Source organism: Pseudonaja textilis, chromosome 11 (genome assembly GCF_049901715.1).
Source record: "Pseudonaja textilis isolate UNSWEBS1 chromosome 11, rPseTex1.2, whole genome shotgun sequence".
NCBI lineage: Eukaryota > Metazoa > Chordata > Lepidosauria > Squamata > Elapidae > Pseudonaja > Pseudonaja textilis.
This window is the reverse complement of record NC_142000.1, coordinates 162,501-184,539: the sequence shown is the minus strand read 5'-3', so window position 1 is coordinate 184,539 and position 22,039 is coordinate 162,501. Positions and strand designations below refer to the sequence as shown.

Here is a 22,039-nt window from a genome sequence, read left to right as displayed (position 1 = left end):
CAGCTTCCTGGAATCATTGCACTTTTAAAGAATTCCACTTAACTATGCGTTCATCAGATATGCAATCTTATCAGACTGGTACACAGTCCATCTTCCCTTAAGCTCTCAGAGCAGAGAAATATGGATTTTACATTAGGTTTTCCTCATGTTTAGGGTTTTACGCAACCTCCATGCCATCTTTTGTGATGGTGGAATTTTCTCTTATTTTTATGCAAATGTATATCCTGTGTGCTTTATCCAATTGGGATCTATCAGACAGAGATAGACAGATATTATTCTGCTGGGCTTACATACCTGGCTATTTACATCTGGCGACTCTAAGAAAGGATGAAACAAAGCATATGGTATTCCTTGGTGGCCAATCTCATTCTTTGAAATACCTTGGAAAGTATCACGGGCAATCTTCATGTAAGAAATATTGACCTGAACGTTCAAGTACATCCTAAAAATGCTTCCAACTCCCTTTGTTCCAGACAGCCTTTCTTGTGAACAACACACCTACCCGCAACGCAGTTGCAAAGCTGTTCTTCAGGTTGGTCGCAATGCTCATCAGCAAGGGCTCCCTGCAGGTAATCATGGCCATGCCAGCCGTCAGGTTCCGCATCATGTGATGTGCTGCCACACGCATGCGCGACTCTTCTGAGTCCAGCGCAAAATCCTTCCTCACTATTTGTTCACAAGTAGTCATAGCAATTTTAATCGAGCGGTCCACTACTGGATGAACCAGTTCTTGAACTGCACGCTCTATGGCTTGGCGTACACACTGCTTTAACTGTGGATGGGCTTGGAACAAGGGAATCTGAAAAGAGAGCAGCCATTACAATCCATCTTGTCTAGTTTTAACACCAATACAAACAAGTAACACCCAGCCCAGCCAACGCACAGGAGAGCTGATACTTACAGTCGGGTTTAGAGTAATGTGTGGAGCCAGCCCTCCCAGGGAGTATACGTTGATATCATGGTAACTGTACTGTGGCTGTGGAGGAACAGTAGCTGTGCATGTGGTACTGGTAGCTGAAGTTGTAGAAGTAGCTAAAAAATTCAAGAGCATAAGATTTTTTTAAATTAAACTTACATTCAGAAACATAGCTGATGTATTACTGGAAATAAAATGCTTCATTAGAATAACAGAGAAGTCAAGTAAGTATAAAGGAAAACATTGCTCTGCTAAATTTTACAATTGCATTAGTAAGTATTCTAAAATTATAATCATTTGGCATACCTCCTACACTGAGTAGAAGTCCAAATAAAAGCTATATTGGGACAATTAGCATTGGCAATGACAATGGATGGGTTGTCAATAAACTATACGTGCTTCATAACCACCACCAGAGATGCTTCTTATAAACATTTATATAAAATGTTTTATAGATGGCATAATCCACCATCTAAGTTGCCTAAAATGTACCCAAATCTATCCCCTATATGTTGGAAGTGTAATAAGGAAAATGGAATGTATTATCATCTATGGTGGAACTGTAAGAAAGCCCAAATGTTCTGGCAGAAAATCCAGAAATGGTTAGAAGAGATGTGCAAAATTAAAATATAATATAGACCCGAATTTTTCTTGTTGGGAATTAATGTGGGGAAATATGACAAAGATATAATGTATTCAATAATCCATGTAATCACAGCTGCAAGATTAGTTTATGCCCAAAAATAGAAATGTAAAGAAACTCCAGGTGAAATAGAAATAATTAGGAAAATTTGGTTCTGCACCAAAATGGATAAATTGACGCAAGAATTAAAAAATAAGGATGATTCTGATTACTACAAAATATGGAGAAAGTTTTCTCACAGGTTGGAAACCAGGAAAGATAAAAAAATATAAACAAGGATTAATGTTTATATATTATATACTATGTATATAAAATGTAAAGATGTATTATTCTTTATAAGATAACTAAGGTGTGGTACACCAAGACCATTGTTTTTAAATGTCTTTTTCTTTTTGTGTGTGTTTGTTCAATAAAAAAAATAAAAAAAAATAATTGCACAGGGCTGCCCCCAATTACATGGAACACTCTTTGCACTTATCCTTCATATTTGAACATGTGAAAGGGTCTTTTAGGACGTGTATCAAGCAGAAACAAGTTTTCTATCTTTATGTATAGGGGTATCTCCTCTCCTCATCCCGGGGTAGAGGGAGAAAAAAATGTATAGTCTGTTTCTCAGAACTGATAAGCAGCATAAGGCTTTTTTCAGATGTCCACCAAGAGAAATGCATCTGAATATATCTGGTAGATGACCATGAAAATAATCCTGCCAGCACCAAAGAGAACTGGATTTTATAACTAGCACCTTCTTTAACTCCTCTAATGAGTTGTGTTACAGACTGAAGGAGTTATATAAAAACTTATGCTTCAGAGTTTGAAATAACAGTTGATTACAAATGGAATACAAGTTAAAACAATAGGCAACGGCATAGAAATTCAGTAATAAACGAACGGCAAAAGCAATTTTTGGCTTCATCTACAGAAACACAGTTCCCAACCATATCAAAAGAAATGCAGTTCCATTCTATCCTGCCTCAAATACTGCATTTAATTCTGTTTATTGCAGAAAAGTGTCTCTAGCACACTTCAGAGCCTCTGGGATCACCACTATATGTTCTCTGCCTAAAGCTCTGGTTGGTGTAAAGCACAACTCTCAAGTCTTGACCCAAGTCTCAATAATGCAAGGTAGGTCTGCCCATGATGAGACAGACCTGGTATTCAAGACTAGAAGCTGTAGCAGAACTTCCAGTTTGTTCCTCGTTGGTGTCGTTGCGGAATCCGCGATCATGTGCAGTTTTGCCTGAGTTCACTTGCTGGAGGGTCCCAATTGGAACCGGAGCCACCCTGGTGGGATGGTGAAGAAGGGAGAAATTGCTGAGAGGGTCGAGGGGAGCCGCAATTCCCCTCTCTGACAGGAAAATCCCTCCCAAAGGCAAGCTGTAGCGGTGGTTCTAAAATGGCCACCATGAAAGAACACTCCGGGAAACTAAGTTTTGTGCTGGAGAGAGAAGTAGCGAGCAGAGTGTGAACCAGGCAAAGGACATCGCTTTTGAGGTACCCCAGTATCTAATTAAAGGGCTATTTTGGAGGAAAGTGTGTGGAAGTGGCCACCACAGAAAATGAGAAAGAAATTGGTTTTTAAATATGGATTATTCCAAATTGATTATTCTATTGGACTAATCTGGAGGATAAATTTAAAGAAAAATACATTAATACAACAAAGGTTTAAAAATTAAACTGGGCAGATATTGAACTGTGGGCACTTAAAGGGCATAACTAAATGCTGGAATTGGGTGTATTGAAAAGAATAGCTAATGATTGAAATTAGCAAACTTAATAAAAATTTTATATTCAACAAAGAAAGTTAAAATGAAAAAGACTCAAGAGTGCCACCTGATGGTACAGGAAAACTTTAGTATGTTTTAAAATGAGTGTCTGGTCTTTTTGAAAGTTTGGACTTGGAACTTGAAAGAAAACAAAAGGAACTTTATTACAGCCAGTAATTTGGGAAACAGTTTGGAGGCCAATTAGAGGATTCAGAATAAAGACTCAAGAGTATGAATTGTTGAAAATAAACTCAAAAGATATTGGCTGAAATAATATACTGGACTCTGGGATTGAATATATCTACTAAAGAAGAGGATTTCAGCTGTTAAGGAAGAGAAAAGAAAAAGAAAAAAGGAGAAGATATAATGGAGGAGCTACTTGTTGATATAAGACTGGACTCACAAGATATAAGATTGGATATGCAAGATACAAGGAACATGATAAAAATCAAACTTGGAATGTGTAATTATGTACTACAGAAATTAGAAATGGTGACTCAGCATACACAAGAACATAATAAACCAGAGGAGGAGGAGTTTTATGAAGAAGAAGCCAATTTAGAAGGACAAAACGAACAACAATTATCTAAGCAGGGGGAAAAAGAATTAGAATTAAAAATTTGTGGTCTGATGGGATGATAAAAGGGAGAATGATTCAGAAAATGGTTAAAGGGAAAAAGGTTAAAGGAAAAAGCAGAAAAAGGAAGTGCAAAAGAAAAATCAAAAGAGAGAGAGAGAAAAGTTTAATAACTGGAATGAGAAAAGGAAAATAAGAATGGGGAAAAAGGGAATTAAGAGAAAGGACCAGAAAATAAAGAGGAACAGGAAACAAACAAGGATGGAAAGAAGGTACATTGTTCAAAGAGTGAGAGATAATGGGTGAAAAAAGGGATTAGGAAGGGGATTCCGCAAGGCAACACGTTGGGATGTATAAGAATGTATTGAAAATAGCATTTTGTAATGTATAGATCAGGAGTGTCCAACCTTTCACCTTCCCTGGGCCACATTAGAAGATGAAAATTTGGTTTGGGCTGCACATAAAATAACAGTAACGATACCTAATCATCCCAAAAAACCATAGAAAACATAGTTAACATATTAAATTTATTTGGAAATGAAGTTAGTGAGATGTTTTTATTATTTATTATTTATTAAAAATTATTTATTTTTTATCACGGTTTTTTTTATCACAGTTTTTTTATCACGGTTTATTTTCTGGCCAAATTTTGCGGGGAGCTCGCACGCCTCACGCCTACCTCTCCTCCTGCAAATGGCCCAGGTGGATGAGGCAGGACTGGAAGGCAGAAGCAGCAGCAGCAGCAGCGGGGGCAGAAGCCCTCCCCCGCCACCACTGCCACTTCTGCCCCCGCCCCCGCCCCTGCTTCTTCCCCCCCCCCGCCGCTTCTTCCCCCACCAGTGGCGGGGGCAGCAGCAGCAGCGACGGTGGGGGCAGAAGCAGCAGCAGTGGCGGGGGAAGAAGCGGCGGCAGCAGGGGCAGCAGTGGCAGCGACGGCAAGGGCAGAAGCGGCGGCGGGGCAGAAGTGGCAGTGGCGGTAGGGGAAGAAGCGGCGGCGGCGGAGGCAGCAGCGGCAGCGACAGCGGGGGAAGAAGCGGCGGCGGGGGCAGCAGCGGCAGCGAGGGCAGAAGTGGCGGTGGGGGCAGAAGCGGGGGTGGCGACGGCAACAGCAGGAGGTGGCGCTCTGACGGCGCCCGCCTTTTTTCTTGCTGCTTGGCATGGCGCTCGCCTCGTCCCGCCTCGCGCCTGCCTCTCCTCCTCCTCCTCGCTGGCTCTGGCACGAAGGTTGGGGTGGGCACTGGGCCGCATTACTAGGCGACCTGGGCCGCATGCGGCCCGTGGGCCGCGGGTTGGACAAGCCTGGTATAGATGATTTTTAGAGAAAATATAATGCGGAATCTGAGAAATATATATATATTTGTGTTTTATACTAGATAGGGGGATTGATATTAAGGAAGAATGAAGGTGGTTAGCTTGAATTACTAATTCGAGAGGACAATTATATTTACAGATAAGGATCGATAAAATGACAAATGTGACAAAAAAAAAGAGAAATAACAATAGAAAGGAGATGAGAATTTTAGATAACATTGTAAAATAAGATATGAGAATATACTAAGAAAAATGGAAGGATATATATCAGGATTTGGAATTGAATAGATGAACAGAATTGAGATGAGAATTTTAGATATTGTAAAATAAGATATGAGAACATGAATTGGGATTGAATAAGATAAGCTTAATATTTAATAATGACAAGGATGATGCAATATGAAATTAAACAAATAAAATGAATAGGTAACTATGGTCATGTTTGTACTGAGATGTGAAACCTGGAAGCATACTGCTTGACAAATGAGAATTCTTTATTTTAAAAATATAAAATGAAAACAGGGAGGAAATTGAATAATGGAATTACTAGGTATGTTTAATTGATATGGTGGTAGGCATTTGGAGAGAGTAAGGTTGAAAATAAATATTGAAGAAGTATGAATTAATATGAATATATGCAATGAGAGATGTATGATATATTGATGCCACACTGTTAATGTATTGTTGTTATATGTAGATCGAAATAAAAAAAATTGAGGAAAAAAAAAGACTAGAAGCTGTAGCAGAAGACCGTCTGACCTATTCTAAAAATGAGGTTTGGACCCCTGAGAGGGGACTATTATCAAATTTCATCTTTCTCCCTATGTCTCCCACCATAAATTCCTTTAGGTATCATTGCAATGAGCATCCTCCCTCCTGTCTACTTTCTTCAACTTCATGAACCCCAGCCCCTAAGAAAGTCCCATGTAGGCATTATCCCCATCTTCAATCTACCAAGCCCCTGTAACAACCACCACACCTTCGCTCCCAAAGGACAGTTCACTAATGCCCCCATGGATCAGGCCAAGACATTGTATCCATCAACTTATTTTTTTACAGGGGTCAATTGGATAACTCTGTGGCACTCACAAATGGGAGATTAGGCTACAATACATCTTCTATTCAAACAGACATTCATCATGGTCCAGAATAGATACGATATGGATGTCAACAGACTTGATCGCTAATCTCCAAGAAATAAACATTGAAACAAGTACTTGGGCAGATCATAACCCAATGACAATTAAATGGAAAGGACAAAGAAGAAGATCTAGATGGACATTAAATAATACCATACAAAAAGAAAAAGACTTTATACAGAGAATGGAGAAAGAATTGGTTTTTTTCTTTAAAGAAAATAAAAAAGAAGACACATCAATGCAGAATGTATGGGATGAAGGCATATGCCAGAGGTTTGATAATAGACTATACAAGGAAAAAAAAATATTATGAAAAGACTAGCCTCTAAGACATTAGAGGATGAGTATAAAGGACTTGAAAAAGTGTTACAGAAAATGCCACAGAAAAAGGACATTAAGTTAAAAATGGATATAATTAAACATATAATGGGATTAATGGAACAAGGAGAATTAGCACAGAAAATCAGAGGTGCGAAGCAGAACTATTTTGAAGATGCGAATAAACCAGGTAGATGGTTAGCATATAAACTGAGAAAGGAGAGAGAATCAAGGAAAATATTGCAATTAATAGATGATCAAGGACAAGCTTGCTATGGAAGTAAAGAGAAGAAGAAAATCATACGAGATTACTATGGGAAACTAACACACAATATTGATGATGAAAGAGTTAAACAGTACTTACCGAATGCTAACCTACCCCAGATACCTAAAGAGATTGAAATAATGTTAGAAAGCAATATAACAATGATGGAGTTAACTGAAGCACTTAAGAAACAAAATAATGGAAAGGCACCAGGCCCAGATGGACTTCCAGCAGAATTTTACAAGACATTACAAGAATCGTTGAATCTTCCATTGTTAGAAGTTATGAATGAAGTTATGTTAAAGAAGAGGATACCCAAATCATGGTCAGAAGTTTATATTGCACTTGTCCCAAAAGAGGACGCCGACCCATTACAAATTAAGAATTATAGACCTATTTCCCTACAAAACTCAGATTATAAAATCTTTGCTTCAATATTGGCAGAAAGACTCAAAAAATGCTTAAATAACTTTATTCATCCCGATCAAAATAGATTTCTGCCAAAGGGACAAATTAAAGACAATATGAGAGTAATTTTGGACACTTTGAAATATTACCAGGCATACCCTGAAAAACAAATGGCTTAGATGCACAGAAGGCCTTTGACAATGTGAATTGGCGATTTATGTTATTACAGCTGGAACAGGTGGACTTTGGCAAAAAATTTATCCATGCAATAGAAGCTATATATCATAAGCAAACGGCAAAGGTAATGATAGAGGGAGAATTGATGGATTCTATTGATATAAGAAAAGGAACAAGACAAGGGTGTCCACTGTCACCTTTGTTGTTTGTGTTAACCTTGGAAGTGCTAAATAGAAATATTAGAGAAGAAAAGGATATAAAAGGGATGAAAATTAAAAAGGAAGAATTTAAATTGCAAGCATTCGCAGATGATCTGGTTTTCATTTTAGAAGATCCACTAGAAATAGCATTACAATTGATAGAAAAGATAGAGGTATATGGAAAGGTGGCTGGTTTGAAAATAAATAAAGACAAAACAAAGATTTTGACAAAGAATATGTTATCAGGACAAACGGAAGAATTGGCGGATGTTTTGAAAATTCAGGTCACAAATAAGATCAAGTACTTGGGGATACATTTGACAGCAAGATGTAGCACACTTAAAGAGAATAATTATATTAAACTCAAACAGCAGATAGTGTTAGATTTGGCGAAATGGGAAAACTTACGATTGTCATTAATAGGGAGAATATCAACAATCAAGATGAATATATTACCCAGAATTTTATATTTGTTTTAAACAATTCCAATTAGGCTTGGAAAAGATTACTTTGAAGATTTAAATAAAATTGTGTTGAAATATATAGGGCAAGGTGAGAAAGCGAGAATAAAACTAAAACTCTTGCAAGATACTAGAATAAGAGGAGGATTTGGTTTGCCTAATTGGGAATTGTACTATCAAGCTACAAGTTTGATGTGGGTCAAGGAATGGATAACATTAAGAAATACTAGATTGTTGACATTAGAAGGACATGATCTATTTTTTGGGGTGGCATGCCTTCCTATGGTACAAAGGAACTAAACACAGGGGTAATTTAGAAGACATTATATACGGAAGGCTCTGTGGTTAAACTGGGAAAAGATTAAAAGACAATGTTATTTGAAAATTCCAGTCTGGCTATCAATTATTGATGCTTTCTCTTATCCTATAATATATAAAAAGGAACAAACTGTTAGATATGGTGAAATTTTGAATTAAAAGGGTGAACTTAAATCTATGCAAAAACTGGAGGAACAAGGTATAAAGATGAATTGGTTTTCATATGCGCAAATGCATTCAAGATATGATAAAGATTCTAAAATAGAAGGTTTCTATGATAAATTGACTGATTTAGATAAGATTTTGACAGATACTGATGAAAAGGTGATTTAAAAACTGTATGGATATTTATTAGAAATTAAGCTAGAAGAAGAACAAATCAAAGAAACAATGATTGCTTGGGGGAAAATTTTGGATATGGGATTGATTTAGAGAAATGGCAAAAATTGTGGTCTCAAAATTATAAAATGACAATGTCAACAGCATATAAAGAAAATTTGTATAAGATGTTTTACAGGTGGCACTTCCCCCCAACAAGAATAGCAAGAATATTCAAGAACAAATCTGAAAAATGTTGGAAATGTCATCAGATACCTGGCTCACATTACCATGTGGTGGACTAAAATCCACACATGGTTGCAAAAAATGACAAAAAAACACATAGACTTGAAACCAGAGATATTTTTATTGGGAATTTTACTTGAAATATACAGGAAGGAACTGAAGTATTTGATTGTAAATGTATTAACAGCGGCTAGGATTGTATTTGGAATTGGAAATTGGAAAAATGAGAAAATACCATCGCAGGAGGAAGTTATTAAGAAAATAATGGAATGTGCTGAAATGAGTAGATTGACATTTGAAATCAGAAAACAAGAAGATAAACAATTTTATAAGATTTGGGATTTATTTTATCAATGGTTAGACAATAAAACATGGCAATGAAATATGTAGATTTTTAGAATATATTTAGAATATATATATATATTATTAATATGTATTATTTTTATTATAACTACAATATAATTATAGGATAGATTTGGGATGATATCAATTGTCATAAAATAAATCAAGTAAAGTATGGATTATTTTGTAAAACATGAATGAATAATAGTACCGTCAAATGATTAACAATGATATTAATGTATTTAGTAATATTTGATTGACAGTATGAGAACATATACAATGAAATTGTAAGTGATGACTATGAAGTGAATGCACAAAACAATTTGTAAACCAACCGACACACTGTATGTATATATCTGGAAGATGGCTGATGTTTTTATGTTGTGTTTGTCTATGTTTGTCTAAAAAAATAATAAATCTTAAAAATAAATAAAACAAATGGGAGATTAGGATCTTCCATCAATCCCTGCAATTAATATTTGAAGCTACGACATGCTGAAGATAATATTGAGTCTTCGAGGCCCATAGCCCTTGATAGACCTGTCCTTCACAAAGGTTTGTAGAGTTTGAAACTCTCCACCAAGCAGCAAAGAAAAGAAGACACGGCAGCAGACCTTTCATTTTGTTTTTAAATATTTTGAGTTTCATATGAAGCTGGTGCACAAGACTGGTGACAATTGTTAACAAAGAATAAATCTGAGAACAACCTTGTTTTACTCATCACTCTGGGAAATACAAATTATATTAGTATAGTGCAGACAAGAATTATTCTGATACTTACTGGTAGTAGTAATTGGTGGTAGTTCTTCTGCTTGTTTTATATCCTTTTTTGGAGCAGATAATTGTTCATCCAGGGTTTTCAACCGGTCCTTGTCTTTTAGAAGACTACCAGGTTTTAGATCATTGATGTCAAGGGCCAGGTTTTTACAGAGCACTTCAATTTCAAACTTCAGATTCAGCTGTACAATATTTAACAATTTCAGATTTAATAATGTAATTATTTTAAGCTATATTGATAGTGATTTTTCACAATAATGTCCATCTATCATTCCAAATCATTGCATACTTTGCAAAATAATGATTCCTTTCAAGGTAAGATTACATAGAAAATTAAATCTAAACTGTGCTAGAAACATAAAAGTAGTTGATTACTTCAGCGACTACTTCAGCAGGATATCCTTGGTTCAACATTTTGATCTGATTTAATCATATTCAACAGTTGAGTCCAAACCTTGAAGCAAATTCATGTTCTAAACAAGAGACAGTTGAAAAGTATAAGTAACATAAATACAATTTACCTTTAAGTCATGCTCCTGATGAAGTTCTGCAAGAACATTCATGATTGCCATGGTCCATGGATTTGGGGGCCTGAAAACCTACAAGGTGAGAAGGAAGAAAATCTGCATCCTGGTGTTAAAAATGGTATTGGGAAACATAGAACATCAATAGAATTGACAGTATTACATGTTAAAAAGGGAGCAGCACAATTCTATCCAGAGATGAGTAGTGGTTTGCCATATGTTCTCAGGACTGCAGTCTGAAATATCAAAGGTATGGAGTGATGGGGGCTGTAGCTTAGTAGAACCAGGGGTTTTCCACCCCTGCCCTATCTTCTAAATAGAAGATGCCCACTATACTTATTTACTTCTATAAAAATTGACATCCTATCTTTCAAATGCATGTGGATCTGGGACAGCTTTTCCCAGCTGATGAGGACAAACTTGTGTAGGGCTGGACAAAAGCTTTGTGGACATTCTCTAGGAACACTATATTAAGTGACGACTGACACAGAAAATCACATAGAGTTAATGCCACAGACAAAATGTACTGCATACTTATTCTTGCTCATTTCCATTTTTTTAAAGTATGAGTGGAATTGTGCTTTTCTGCCTTCAACACTATAGAGGGTTTAAGGTTTAAAGGTTAACCCTGCCCAGTCGTGACTGACTCAAGGGGGCAGTGCTCATCTCAAATTCTTAGCCAAGGGAGCCTGCACTGTCTGAGAGACATTTCTCTCATCATGTGGCCAGCATGAAATACGGAATGCAGTAACTTTCCTGCTGAAAGGGTACCTATTTATCTACTTGCATTTGTATGCTTTTGAACTGCTAGATTTAGCTCATCGAAGATTAAAAATCCAGGAAAAGCTTCTTAGGTTGATGGAAATGTGAAGAATTTGAAAGTGAAGTGGGCCTATGGAAACCTACAAAGAATCAGCACTGGATGGAACCAGCAGAAGAGCTGGCACCTGGGTTTGGTGAAAGCTGGAACGTATGGAAACCATTGCATAGACTGTGTATGGGTACAAATTTCAGAAACCCTCTGAATAAATGGGGTTGTCGGTTGCTTCTGCTCTTTGCAATTGTGGTGATATGCAAACAACAACAGATATGTATACCTGCTCTTTATGTCCTGACCAGGGTACACTTGACGACCTCCTGGCAGCATGTCATGGCCCTGTCATGACGGAAGAACAATTGGAGGAGCAGGATAAAGCAGTCCCAGGTCCCCCAGGCCTGGGAAGTGAATGAGAGAGGGCGCAGGATGACCAAGCAAGGGGACAGGAGGGCAGACAGCAGAGCAGAGGAGTGATGGAGTTCAGCCAATGAGCAATTCCCTCCCCGCCTCCGATAATGGAGAGGAGGCGGGATCAGGGCAGGGTGACCTGACGACTTGGGAATGAGATTTAAAGAGATGCTGTTGGGAAGGATTCTTGTCGGGAAGAAGTGTTGCCTTTTTCCAGTCTCGACATCTGGATACTTTACTGTGTCTTGCCCTGTTTGGCAATGTGCAAGTTCACAGCAACAGAGTTCTGCTGTGGATTGTGCTACAGCAGGGAACTCTTCCTGTGATGACGACTCCTTGGAACTAAAATCCCTGAACTGCTCTCAGAACTGTGCTGCTCCTCTGGACTAATAGCAGCCAGGAACTATTGGGAGGTGCGTGTTTAGAGCTTTGTTCCTGGATTTGCAGTGAATGGTGGGATTTGGGGGGGGAAAGTTGGAGCAATAAAGGGGAGTTAAGCCTTTGTTTCAGCTGTATTGTTTCTATGCCCAGCCTTGAGTAATTACATTTTGGTCCTGACCAGACAAACTAACTTGTTTCCCCTCACCGCGCTTGGAGAGTACGTAACTGCTGTTGCTGGACAAAATGGAACAGCTTCACGCAGACAATGCACATTTATCTCAGCAAGTTGCCCTCCTCTCTGCATAGCTCGCACAGCTGCAAGCTGCCAGGCTGCATCACAAATGCCCTATAACTGTTCTGGGCTAGTATGATGGCTCACTGGCTCAATTCCTGTTGTTTTTTGGGCAGTGCCAGCTGTACATAAGCCTCTGCCCAAGGATTTCCCCACTGACCAGGACATGTTGTTTTTTTATTAGCCTTTTGATGGGGCCAGCGGCTCGCTGGGCGACTCCCTTGCTAATCCATCCCAACCTGTTGCTGGATAGCTATGCTGGGTTTTGCTGTTAGCTATGGGCAGTGTTTGAGGATCCTGTCAAGGCCCAGATAGTGAACCAGCATCTGAGAGAGTTGCGGCTGACCACATGCACTTATGCATTTATCACAATTCTTCCAGATAGACTAGTGTCTAAACTTACGGATCTTGGACTTTCTTACTTAATCTGCCTTTGGATTATGGATTTCCTGTCTGGTCTCTCTCAGAGGGTCAGATTAGATATCTCCTCAGCCCTTATTCTTAACACTGGTACACCACAGGACTGCGTGTTCAGTCTCTTACTCTATACTCTTTATGTACATGACTGCATTCCAACTTACGCTAGTAATACTATTACTAAATTTGCAGATGATGCAACAGTGGTGGGACTCATCTCCAGGGGGATGTGTCTTCCTATTGAGATGAGGTGGACCAGTTGCTTTTATGGTGTGCAGACAGTAACTTGATCCTTAACACCAGTAAGACCAAGCAGCTTATAGTGGAGTATAGAAGGAACAGATCAGACATCCAGCCCTTGCTTATCAATGGAGATTGAGTGGAGCAAATGGCCAGTTTTAAGTTTCTGGGAGTTACCCTAAAAAAGGACCTAACCTGGGGTGCTCACATTGCAGCACTGGGCAAAAGAGCCCAGCAGAGATTATACGACCTGAGATTATACGACCTGAGATTTCTCAGGAAAAAACTGAATGAAAAACTGGTGACCTTCTACCATTGCACCATAGAGACTATTTTAACTTACTGCACCTGTGTATGGTTTGCCAATTGCATAGTGGCAGATAGGAAAGCACTCCAGAGGGTTAACATCATTGGCCAGAGGATCATTGGTTGCCCTCTCCCCTCTTTGGAAGAGCTTTATAGTTCCCGTTACCTTAAGAAAGTTCAAAACATTCTTAAAGATCCATATCATCCTGGGCACCCTTTTTTCAACTATTACCATCTGGCAGATGGTACAGGACAATAATAAAAACAAAGACAAATGGGCTGAAAAACAGCTTCTATCCCAGAGAATTGAACTATATTCAATTCTACTGTATAGTTGAATGAGAGTATGTTGGTCCCTTTCCCCCAAGTGAGACCTGGTGGGGGGAAGAGTACCTTCGTGTTTGGTGGGTGAGAGCAACTGGGCAGGGTGCTGTTTATGCATCAAGTGGATGTATTCTGATTATATTAGGAGATAAGAGGAACTGGACCCCTCTGCAGCAATAACGGGTGATGTGAGTTTGAGGATGCTGAGAGCAAATGCTAGAGTGCCTGTAAAACTCACCTTGCCCCCACCAATCTGTCAGTGAAAGTAGTTTTTTTTTCTTTCCCCCCCCCCTTTTTAAAGAAGAATGTTCTGGATGGGGGATGGAATGGTTCTCAGGGAAGGCAGAGGAGTGTGTCCTATTTCAATGGTGTTGAGTAACAGGAGATATGGGAGACAAGGGAGAGGGCAGGCACAGGGAACACAATCTCAGTGTTTAGTACCAATCTCATGTTCTGCCCCATTGCACTCACTTCATTTTCCTGGTCAGCAGATTTGTGGTGGCCCTGGTCTTAGACTTCTGCTTTTAAATGTGAGATCAGCTTGCAATAAGGCTAGCCTTATTGCCAATTTGATCCTTGAAGAGAAGGCTGATATGGCTTTTATAACTGAAGCTTGGCCGAGCCCAGAGGGAGGCGTTCCTTTTGCAGAAATGTGCCCAGTGGGTTATCGAGCATGGCACCAGTCTAGACCTCAGGGCCGGGGAGGAGGTGTGGCTGTTGTCATCAGAGAATCTCTAGTAGCCTCCAGAGGCACTGTTCAACAAGTCCCTGTGAGACCCTTTTTCTCAGATTGGGCTCAAGGGATCAGATGGGATTGCTGCTGCTATACCAGCCTCCCTGCTGCATGGCAGCTTCCCTACCTGGGCTCCTGGACCTCACCGCAGGACTGGCAGTGGAATTCCCCAAGCTTATAGTTCTGGGGGACTTCAACCTGCCTTCTCTGGGGTCAGGGTCGGAGGTAGCCCGATATTTTATAGAAATCATGACTTCCATAGGCCTGTCCCAGATTATCCAGAGCCTGACTAGTAATAGTGGTCACAGTCCTGACTTGGTTTTCTTGTTGGAGCAGTGTCTATGTGACCTGGAATTGGTAGACCTCTCCTTGGTCCCCTTGTCATGGTCAGATCACAGTCTGGTGACAATGAGTTTCTCAAAAGCTGCATCCCCCCACAGGGAGGCAGGAACTATTAGGTTGGTCTGTCCCCATCGACTAATGGACCCAGATAGGTTCCAGAAGGTGCTGGGGGTTATAACTACGGATCTATGATGCAGTCCAGCTGAGCTCTTAAGTCACTATTTAGAATAGGAAAGTGACTGAGGCTCTGGATAGGATTGCACCCTTGTGACCTCTCCTCACTCACAGACCTCTCTGTGCTCCATGATATACAGAGGAACCAAGAGGGATGAAACGCATGAGGAAACATCTAGAGCACTGCTGGCGGAAGACAGGAGGTGAACTCAATCGAACATGGGTAAGAGATGCTACTAAGGCCTACCTTGTGGTGATTCGTGAGGCGAAATGTAAATACTTCTCTAAACTAATTGCATCTGCAGATAATCGCCCAGTGACCCTCTTTAAAGTGAGCTGTCTCCTCTTAGGGAAGGAGATAGAGGTCCACCTGAAGGGACACGCTGAGGAATTTGCGGATTTTCTGGAAGACAAAATCGCTCGACTTCGTTCCCAGTTAGATGCCGGCATGGTTGCTGATCCAGTGAAAGCTTCTGCGGCAGGTTCTTGCCATGTTATCTGGGAACAGTTTGACCCTGTTGCTCCTGAGGAAGTGGAAAGGATCCTAGGGAGTATGCGCACGAGCACCTGTATTTTAGACCCATGTCCCTCCTGACTTGTGAAAGTTTCCCAGGAGGTGACAGGCAGGTGGACTCTGGCAGTGATTAATGCTTCTCTACAGGAGGGGACGGTGCCCCAGCACTTTAAGGAGGTGTGGTCCGCCCTCTTCTGCAGAAGCCATCGCTGAACTCCACCCGGTTGGATAATTTCCGACCTGTCTCCAATCTTCCCTTTTTGGGGAAGGTTGTTGAGAAGGTGGTCGCACAGCAGCTCCAGAGGTTTCTGGATGAAACGGATTATCTCAACCCCTACCAATCAGGATTCAGGCCTGGATTTGGGACAGAAACAGCATTGGTCACACTTTTGGATGATCTCTGGCGGGAGCGGGATGGAGGTAGTGCATCCATCCTTGCTTTACTTGACCTCTCGGCAGCTTTTGATACCATTGACCATGGGATTCTCCTGGGACAGCTTCAGGGGATGGGAGTGGGAGGCCTTGTGCTGTCTTGGTTCACTTCCTTCCTCTGTGGCCACTCTCAGTCAGTGTTGATAGGAGTGGAGAGATCCAACCCTCGCCCACTGCTTTATGGGGTTCCGCAGGAGTCGGTGCTCTCTCTGCTTCCTGTTCAACATTTATATGAAACCGCTGGGTGAGATCATCCATCACCATGGACTGAGGTATCACCAATATGCTGATGAGACTCAGCTGTATGTCTCGGCCCGTGGTGAGTTAAGTGTTGCTGTGTCCTCCCTCTTGCAGTGCCTGGAGGATGTTAGGGGCTGGATGGGGAGCAACAGGTTGAAATTAAACCCATGCAAGACCGAGTGGCTCTGGCTCTGGGTTTCGCTGGTTCAGGGAGAATTACCACCTTTAGTCTTGGATGGGGTGGCACTACCCCAAACAGACCCTGTGCATAATCTGGGGTTTTTCCTGGACTCACGACTCTTATTTGAAGAGCAGGTGGTGGTCGTGGCCAGGAGGCCATTTGTGCAACTGCGGGTTGTGCACCAGTTACGCCCCTTCCTGGATCAGCGGTCCCTACTCACAAGTCACTCATGCCCTGGTCACTTCCTGTCTTGATTATTGCAACGCGCTTTACATGGGCCTTCCCTTAAAGAGCATCCGGAAGCTCCAGTTGGTGCAAAATGCAGCGGCCCGCATGGTTTTATGCAGACTCCAGTGTGCAAATGTATCACCTCTCCTGTAGGAGCTGCATTGGCTGCCAATTTGCTACCGGGTGCAATTCAAGGTGCTGGTTGTCACCTTTAAAGCCCTTCATGACTTGGGTCCGGGTTATCTGGGGAAAAAACTCTTGCCAGTGACATCTACTCGACCCATTAGAGTGAGGAGGCAGGGAATGCTGAGGGTCCCATCCCTGAGGGAGATACACCTGGTGGGACCTAAAAGAAGGGCCTTCTCTGTGGTGGCTCCATCTCTCTGGAACATCATTCCCCCAGAGATTAAAATGGCCCCCTCGTTAATACTATTCCGAAAGACGGTGACAGTACCGCCACAGGAAGAACCTATGGAGTTGGGTGTGCAGTTGCACGTGACCTAGGCTGAGGAAGACCAATGGCATCGCAAAGGCCTTTGCTTGCATATAGCGGCCACGTGCCCCACAAAGACAACCAAACCAGTGGCGGGATTGGTGGTAGGGAAAGGGCAAGGCCCAGTCTATAGGGCTATGTAGGCAGGGCGCATTTGGATGGGGATCGCCCCAGCCTCATAGACAAACCCCTTTGTAGCATCTCATTCTCACGGTGATTGTGTCTTTGCCAGACAGGAAGATGTGGACTTGGGGGTCCCAGCAAACTTTATGGATTCGGACTTTGCCACGCATTGGGCCATTCTGCAGCAGCTGGTATTGGTGGAAACAACTGACAGTCAGCTGTGCAGTCAGGGCCGGTAGTCGTGTTGGCGAGACCCCTTCACATGCATATCTGGGCACATGTGGAGAAGTTGGTGTTTTACATGGCTGCAGAGCCAAATTCGCCGTTGATGCTTGGATTGGAGTGTTTGCTGGATCATGAACCGCAGGCCATTTGGTCATCTGGAGTGGTGCATTCACCAGCCTGAAGTTTGCTGCTCATCATCTTCATACTTGTGCAGGGGGTATGGTGAAGGGGCCAGTCTTGGACTAACCAGCAGAGCTGGTGGAGTACACCAATGTATTCAGGAAGAAGGAGGTGGATCAATTGCTCCGCAACAACCCTATGCCTGATTGAGCTCATGCCTGATGCAAAGTTGCCAGTCAGCTGGATTTACTCACTCTCAAAACCGGAGCTGGCGGTTGATAAGAATCTCTGGAAGGGGTTCATCTGGCCTTTGACCTCTTTATTAGCCATGCTGGTGCTCTTTGTTAAGAAGTCAGGGGAGCTCAGATTGTGCTGTTACTACCACAATCACAGTATGGAATCGGAACCCACTCCCGCTCATTCTTGAACTCATTGAGCGGCTCTGCCAAGCCAAGATCTTTACCAAGTTGAACTTGAGGGGAGCCTACAACCTTGTCCGAGTTTGAGCCAGGGACAAATGGATGTGCTATGGCTACTTCAAGTACAACGTCATGCTGTTTGGATTGACCAACATGCCCGGTGTTTGCTTGCCATGAGTCTGCACTGAATAATACCTTCAGTCCTAAAGGAGGTTCGGCTGTGCTTAAAAGCAGAGCCAAAGATCTAAAGCAGGGGTGTCCAACCTTTCACCTTCCCTGGGCCACATTAGAAGATGAAAATTTGGTTTGGGCCGCACATAAAATAAAATAACAGTAACGATACCTGATCATCCAAAAAAAACAGAAAATATAGTTAACATATTAAATTTATTTGGAAATGAAGTCAGTGAGATGTTTTTATTATTTATTATTAATTATTTATTAAAAATTATTTATTTTTTATCATGTTTTTTTTATCACGGTTTATTACGGTTTATTTTCCGGCCAAATTTTGCGGGGGTGGGGGTGGGGGAGAAAGCTCGCCCGCCTCGCACCTACCTCTCCTCCTGCAAATGGCCTTGCTGGATGAGGCAGGACTGGAAGGCAGAAGCAGCAGCGGCGGCGGGGGCAGAAGCGGCGGCAGCCGCAACAGCAGGAGGTGGCGCTCTGATGGCGCCCGCCTTTTCTGTTGCTGCTTGGCCTGGCGCTCGCCTCGCGCCTGCCTCTCCTCCTCCTCCTCGCTGGCTCTGGCACGAAGGTTGGGGTGGGCACTGGGCCGCATTACGAGGCAACCTGGGCCGCATGCGGCCCATGAGCCACGGGTTGGACAAGCCTGATCTAAAGATTAGCTAGAAAGCAAGTAATCCAACCATTTCCTGCTTCCTAGTTAATCTAAATCTCCCAGCACAGCAGAACAGCTGATGGTCAGAAGAAAAAAAAAGGAAAAATAGCAACTTAACAGGCAAGTTTGCCAGGTATGAAATGAGTGGGCTGGGAGGGTTCCCGCGGGCCATGTGGGCGGTGCAGCCTTGTGTTCCTGTGCAGCTTGGATAAAGTAGAGGTACTGCAGCAATGGCAGCCCGTGGCAGGTGAAGGACATAAACATCTGTTGCAGTTTGCCAACTCATTTCCCATTTTGCCACCGGCAGCCCCCTTGTCCACTTTATTCAAGAGAGGGGTAAAGTTTCAGTGGGGTGTGGAGGAGCAAGGGACCTTTGAAGCCATCAAACCTGCCTTTGTCCCTGAGTCTATTCTCAAGCATTGTGATCCATTGTGGCCATTTGTTGTAGAGATGGAGGGGTCAGATGTAGCCAACAGGGCCAGGCTCCTCCAGGCTTACACTCCTCATGGAACCTTGTTCCCGTGTGCCTACTATTCCAGGAAGCTGTCAGTGGCAGAATGGAATTATGCAATCTGGGACAAGGAGCTGTTGGTAGTCAAGATCACTTTCGAGACATGGTGACACCACTTGGAGGGGGCTGAACTGTGGCTGCTCTCAGAATTGTGCTGCTCCTCTGGACTAAGAGCAGCCAGGAACTATTGGAGGTGCATGTTTAGAGATTTGCTCCTGGACTTGCAGTGAATTTTAGGAGAAAGGTGGAGCAATAAGGAGGAGTTAAGCCTTCGTTCTGGCTGTGTTGCTTCTATGCCCAGCCCTGGGTAATCACACAATTAATGTTGCTAGTTTCTGGGCAAGATTTGTTTAATTTATAAATATTTTAATCTTGCATTTTGTATTTTAAATGTTATGTTGTGTAGTATGCCTTATTTTAATTGTGATGCTTCTAACAAAAATAAACTGTTAGTTTGGCAGAAGCTGGGGTAAGTAACGGGAACTTATCCTGTTTAAGACAATATTTTAAATCCCATTTCAGGATCACATTGTGGACGTGTCAGAAGAGACTTAGAAACCATTGAAGTTATTAAAAGCACTGAAATTTATGGGAGATTCTTACTTCTATATGTAATTTGCATTCTAAGTACTCTGTGCTTTAGACTTACCACACTTCTTACGCTGGATTCCAATACTTTAGCAACAAATGGCACAACGTATAACAATTCCTGCTGTCCTTTTACATAAGCTTCTAGCAGCAAAGATTTGACATCTAAATCCTAAAACAAATAAATGAGACAATGTCAGAAGCTAAATTGGTTTCTTTCGCATATTTTATTCATTCTTTATACATGCTGTGTTTGTAGGTCAATGCAGAAACCAGGGAACGGGAAAATATGGAAGGATCCTCACCGTGTGCAAGATGGGCTTATTCTTTGCCAGTGTTATCATCCCCAGCCAGTGACCCAGGTTCTTCAGCAACGAACGGTCTGAGAAGTTGGCAGCAGCTTTATCCGATGTAAGCAGCACCTACGTTTTTTTCCAAAAGAAGAGAAAGCTTCTGTCAAGAAGAAAGAGTGCAAATCTGACACAATAGCTCTTCTGGGGATGCTCAAGCTATTCAGCATACTGGCTGAATAAAGAATACAAGCCTCATCTCACTCTTTTTTAACACAGGAGCCACTCTACTATGTTCTGCCATTCTGTGGCTTCTTGACCTGTAAATACATTACTCATGAAGACAATATCTGCGATTCCCATTTTACAAACACATTCCACACTTGATGTGATCGACACAATGGAAGGCCTTTGTTAATTAAACTGACTTGTTTTGGGTATTCCTTGGTTTTTCTCCATTTTCCAGTGTACATTATAAATAATGCCTTGTATTTCTTGGCATTTTCTAAAGCCAACTTGAACATCTGAGATCTCTTTTTTTGTGTAGGCCTCTTAATTTGCATTGGATGGAGCCGATATCTTAACACCCCTCCATAAACAGGAAAATAATTGGGGAGGGAAAAGTTATGTATGTTATAGTATCTAAATCTGGGTGTCAAACTTGATTTAGGGCTGTATCAGGGTGAGTGTGGCCTCGGGGGCCAGGGTGGGCATGGCCAGCTTAACATCACTCATACTAGGGGCACCTGTGGTGGCCTGAGTGCTCTGCTAGAGAAAATAGGCTCCCAAGCTCCATTTTTGGCTGGGATGGTCTCCTGCTACCTTCTGCTAGCAAAAATGGAGCTCAGAAGGGGTGCATTTTCACTGGCAGAGGCACTGTGGGCCAGTCCTTCACTATTTTCAGGTTGGCCCCACAGGCCAGATCTAAGCATTCTATGGGCCGAATCTGGCCCCCGGGACTTGAGTTTGACACCCCTGAACTAAATCATGATTGGTTTGCTAAGTTTAAATTAATGCATTCCATATCTGTTGCACAATTGATCTACCTTTGCAAAGCACTACGATGAAAATATGACTGTATGACACCAACCTTGATATTTCTGTATGTTTCATTCAAAACCATTTTATTAAATTCTGGATTTTTAAGAGTGTCAAGGAAATTTGAATAAAGACTATGGAAGTTTGGCTCAATGCTAACTCTCTTCATCACAAGATACTGTGAAACCCAAGGCATGAATTCTTCTTTCACAGTTTCCTTCAGTTCCTCAACCTGGCTCCATAAACAAGAAACAGAAAGGGATTAATGAAGTAATAGAACTGGAAATGATTCTGCAATTCATACAGATGAGGAATTATAAAGATCTGAAATAAAACAATAACTTCTGAAAATTGTAAGTTGCCAGAATGTGTATTCTGTTTTCAATAAATTGCTCAAATATAAATTATACTGAGATATTTCAATGTTGAAACTTTTCTTTTGATATTAACATTTGCAGCACCTCATTCTGCCCCAAAAGCACCTTAGTTCAATTGTGTTACTAAACATATTTGCTTATGCACTTTGACAGAATGCACATTTACAAAACAGAAACTTTAAAAACTCATCAATTGCAAATAAAATGGTTCTACAGGAAGCTGGCCTAAGATAACCTTTAAAGTCTTAAAATATATGGATATGTGGAAAAATAACGTGCAAT

At 41.5% G+C, this 22,039-nt stretch overlaps 2 protein-coding genes across 10 annotated transcripts in view; one reads left to right on the top strand and one right to left on the bottom strand.

Moving 5' to 3' along the window:
• CNOT1 (CCR4-NOT transcription complex subunit 1) overlaps positions 1-22,039 on the bottom strand; it is a 159,059-nt gene that overhangs the window by 33,581 nt on the left and 103,439 nt on the right. For all 9 annotated transcript variants that reach the window (XM_087940247.1, XM_087940245.1, XM_087940249.1 and 6 more), the window contains 7 exons: positions 21,433-21,612; positions 20,358-20,474; positions 20,114-20,224; positions 10,701-10,778; positions 10,184-10,361; positions 902-1,032; positions 503-799 (listed from right to left, as the gene is read on the bottom strand). In XM_087940247.1, coding sequence (XP_087796373.1) covers positions 503-799; positions 902-1,032; positions 10,184-10,361; positions 10,701-10,778; positions 20,114-20,224; positions 20,358-20,474; positions 21,433-21,612 — 1,092 coding nt within the window. The remainder of the gene's footprint in view (positions 1-502; positions 800-901; positions 1,033-10,183; positions 10,362-10,700; positions 10,779-20,113; positions 20,225-20,357; positions 20,475-21,432; positions 21,613-22,039) is intronic.
• Positions 13,911-15,229, top strand: LOC148124809 (uncharacterized). Its single transcript, XM_087940787.1, is given in 3 exon segments — positions 13,911-13,931; positions 14,380-14,653; positions 14,656-15,229. Coding segments are annotated over 3 exon segments (795 nt in total). The 3' UTR covers positions 15,156-15,229.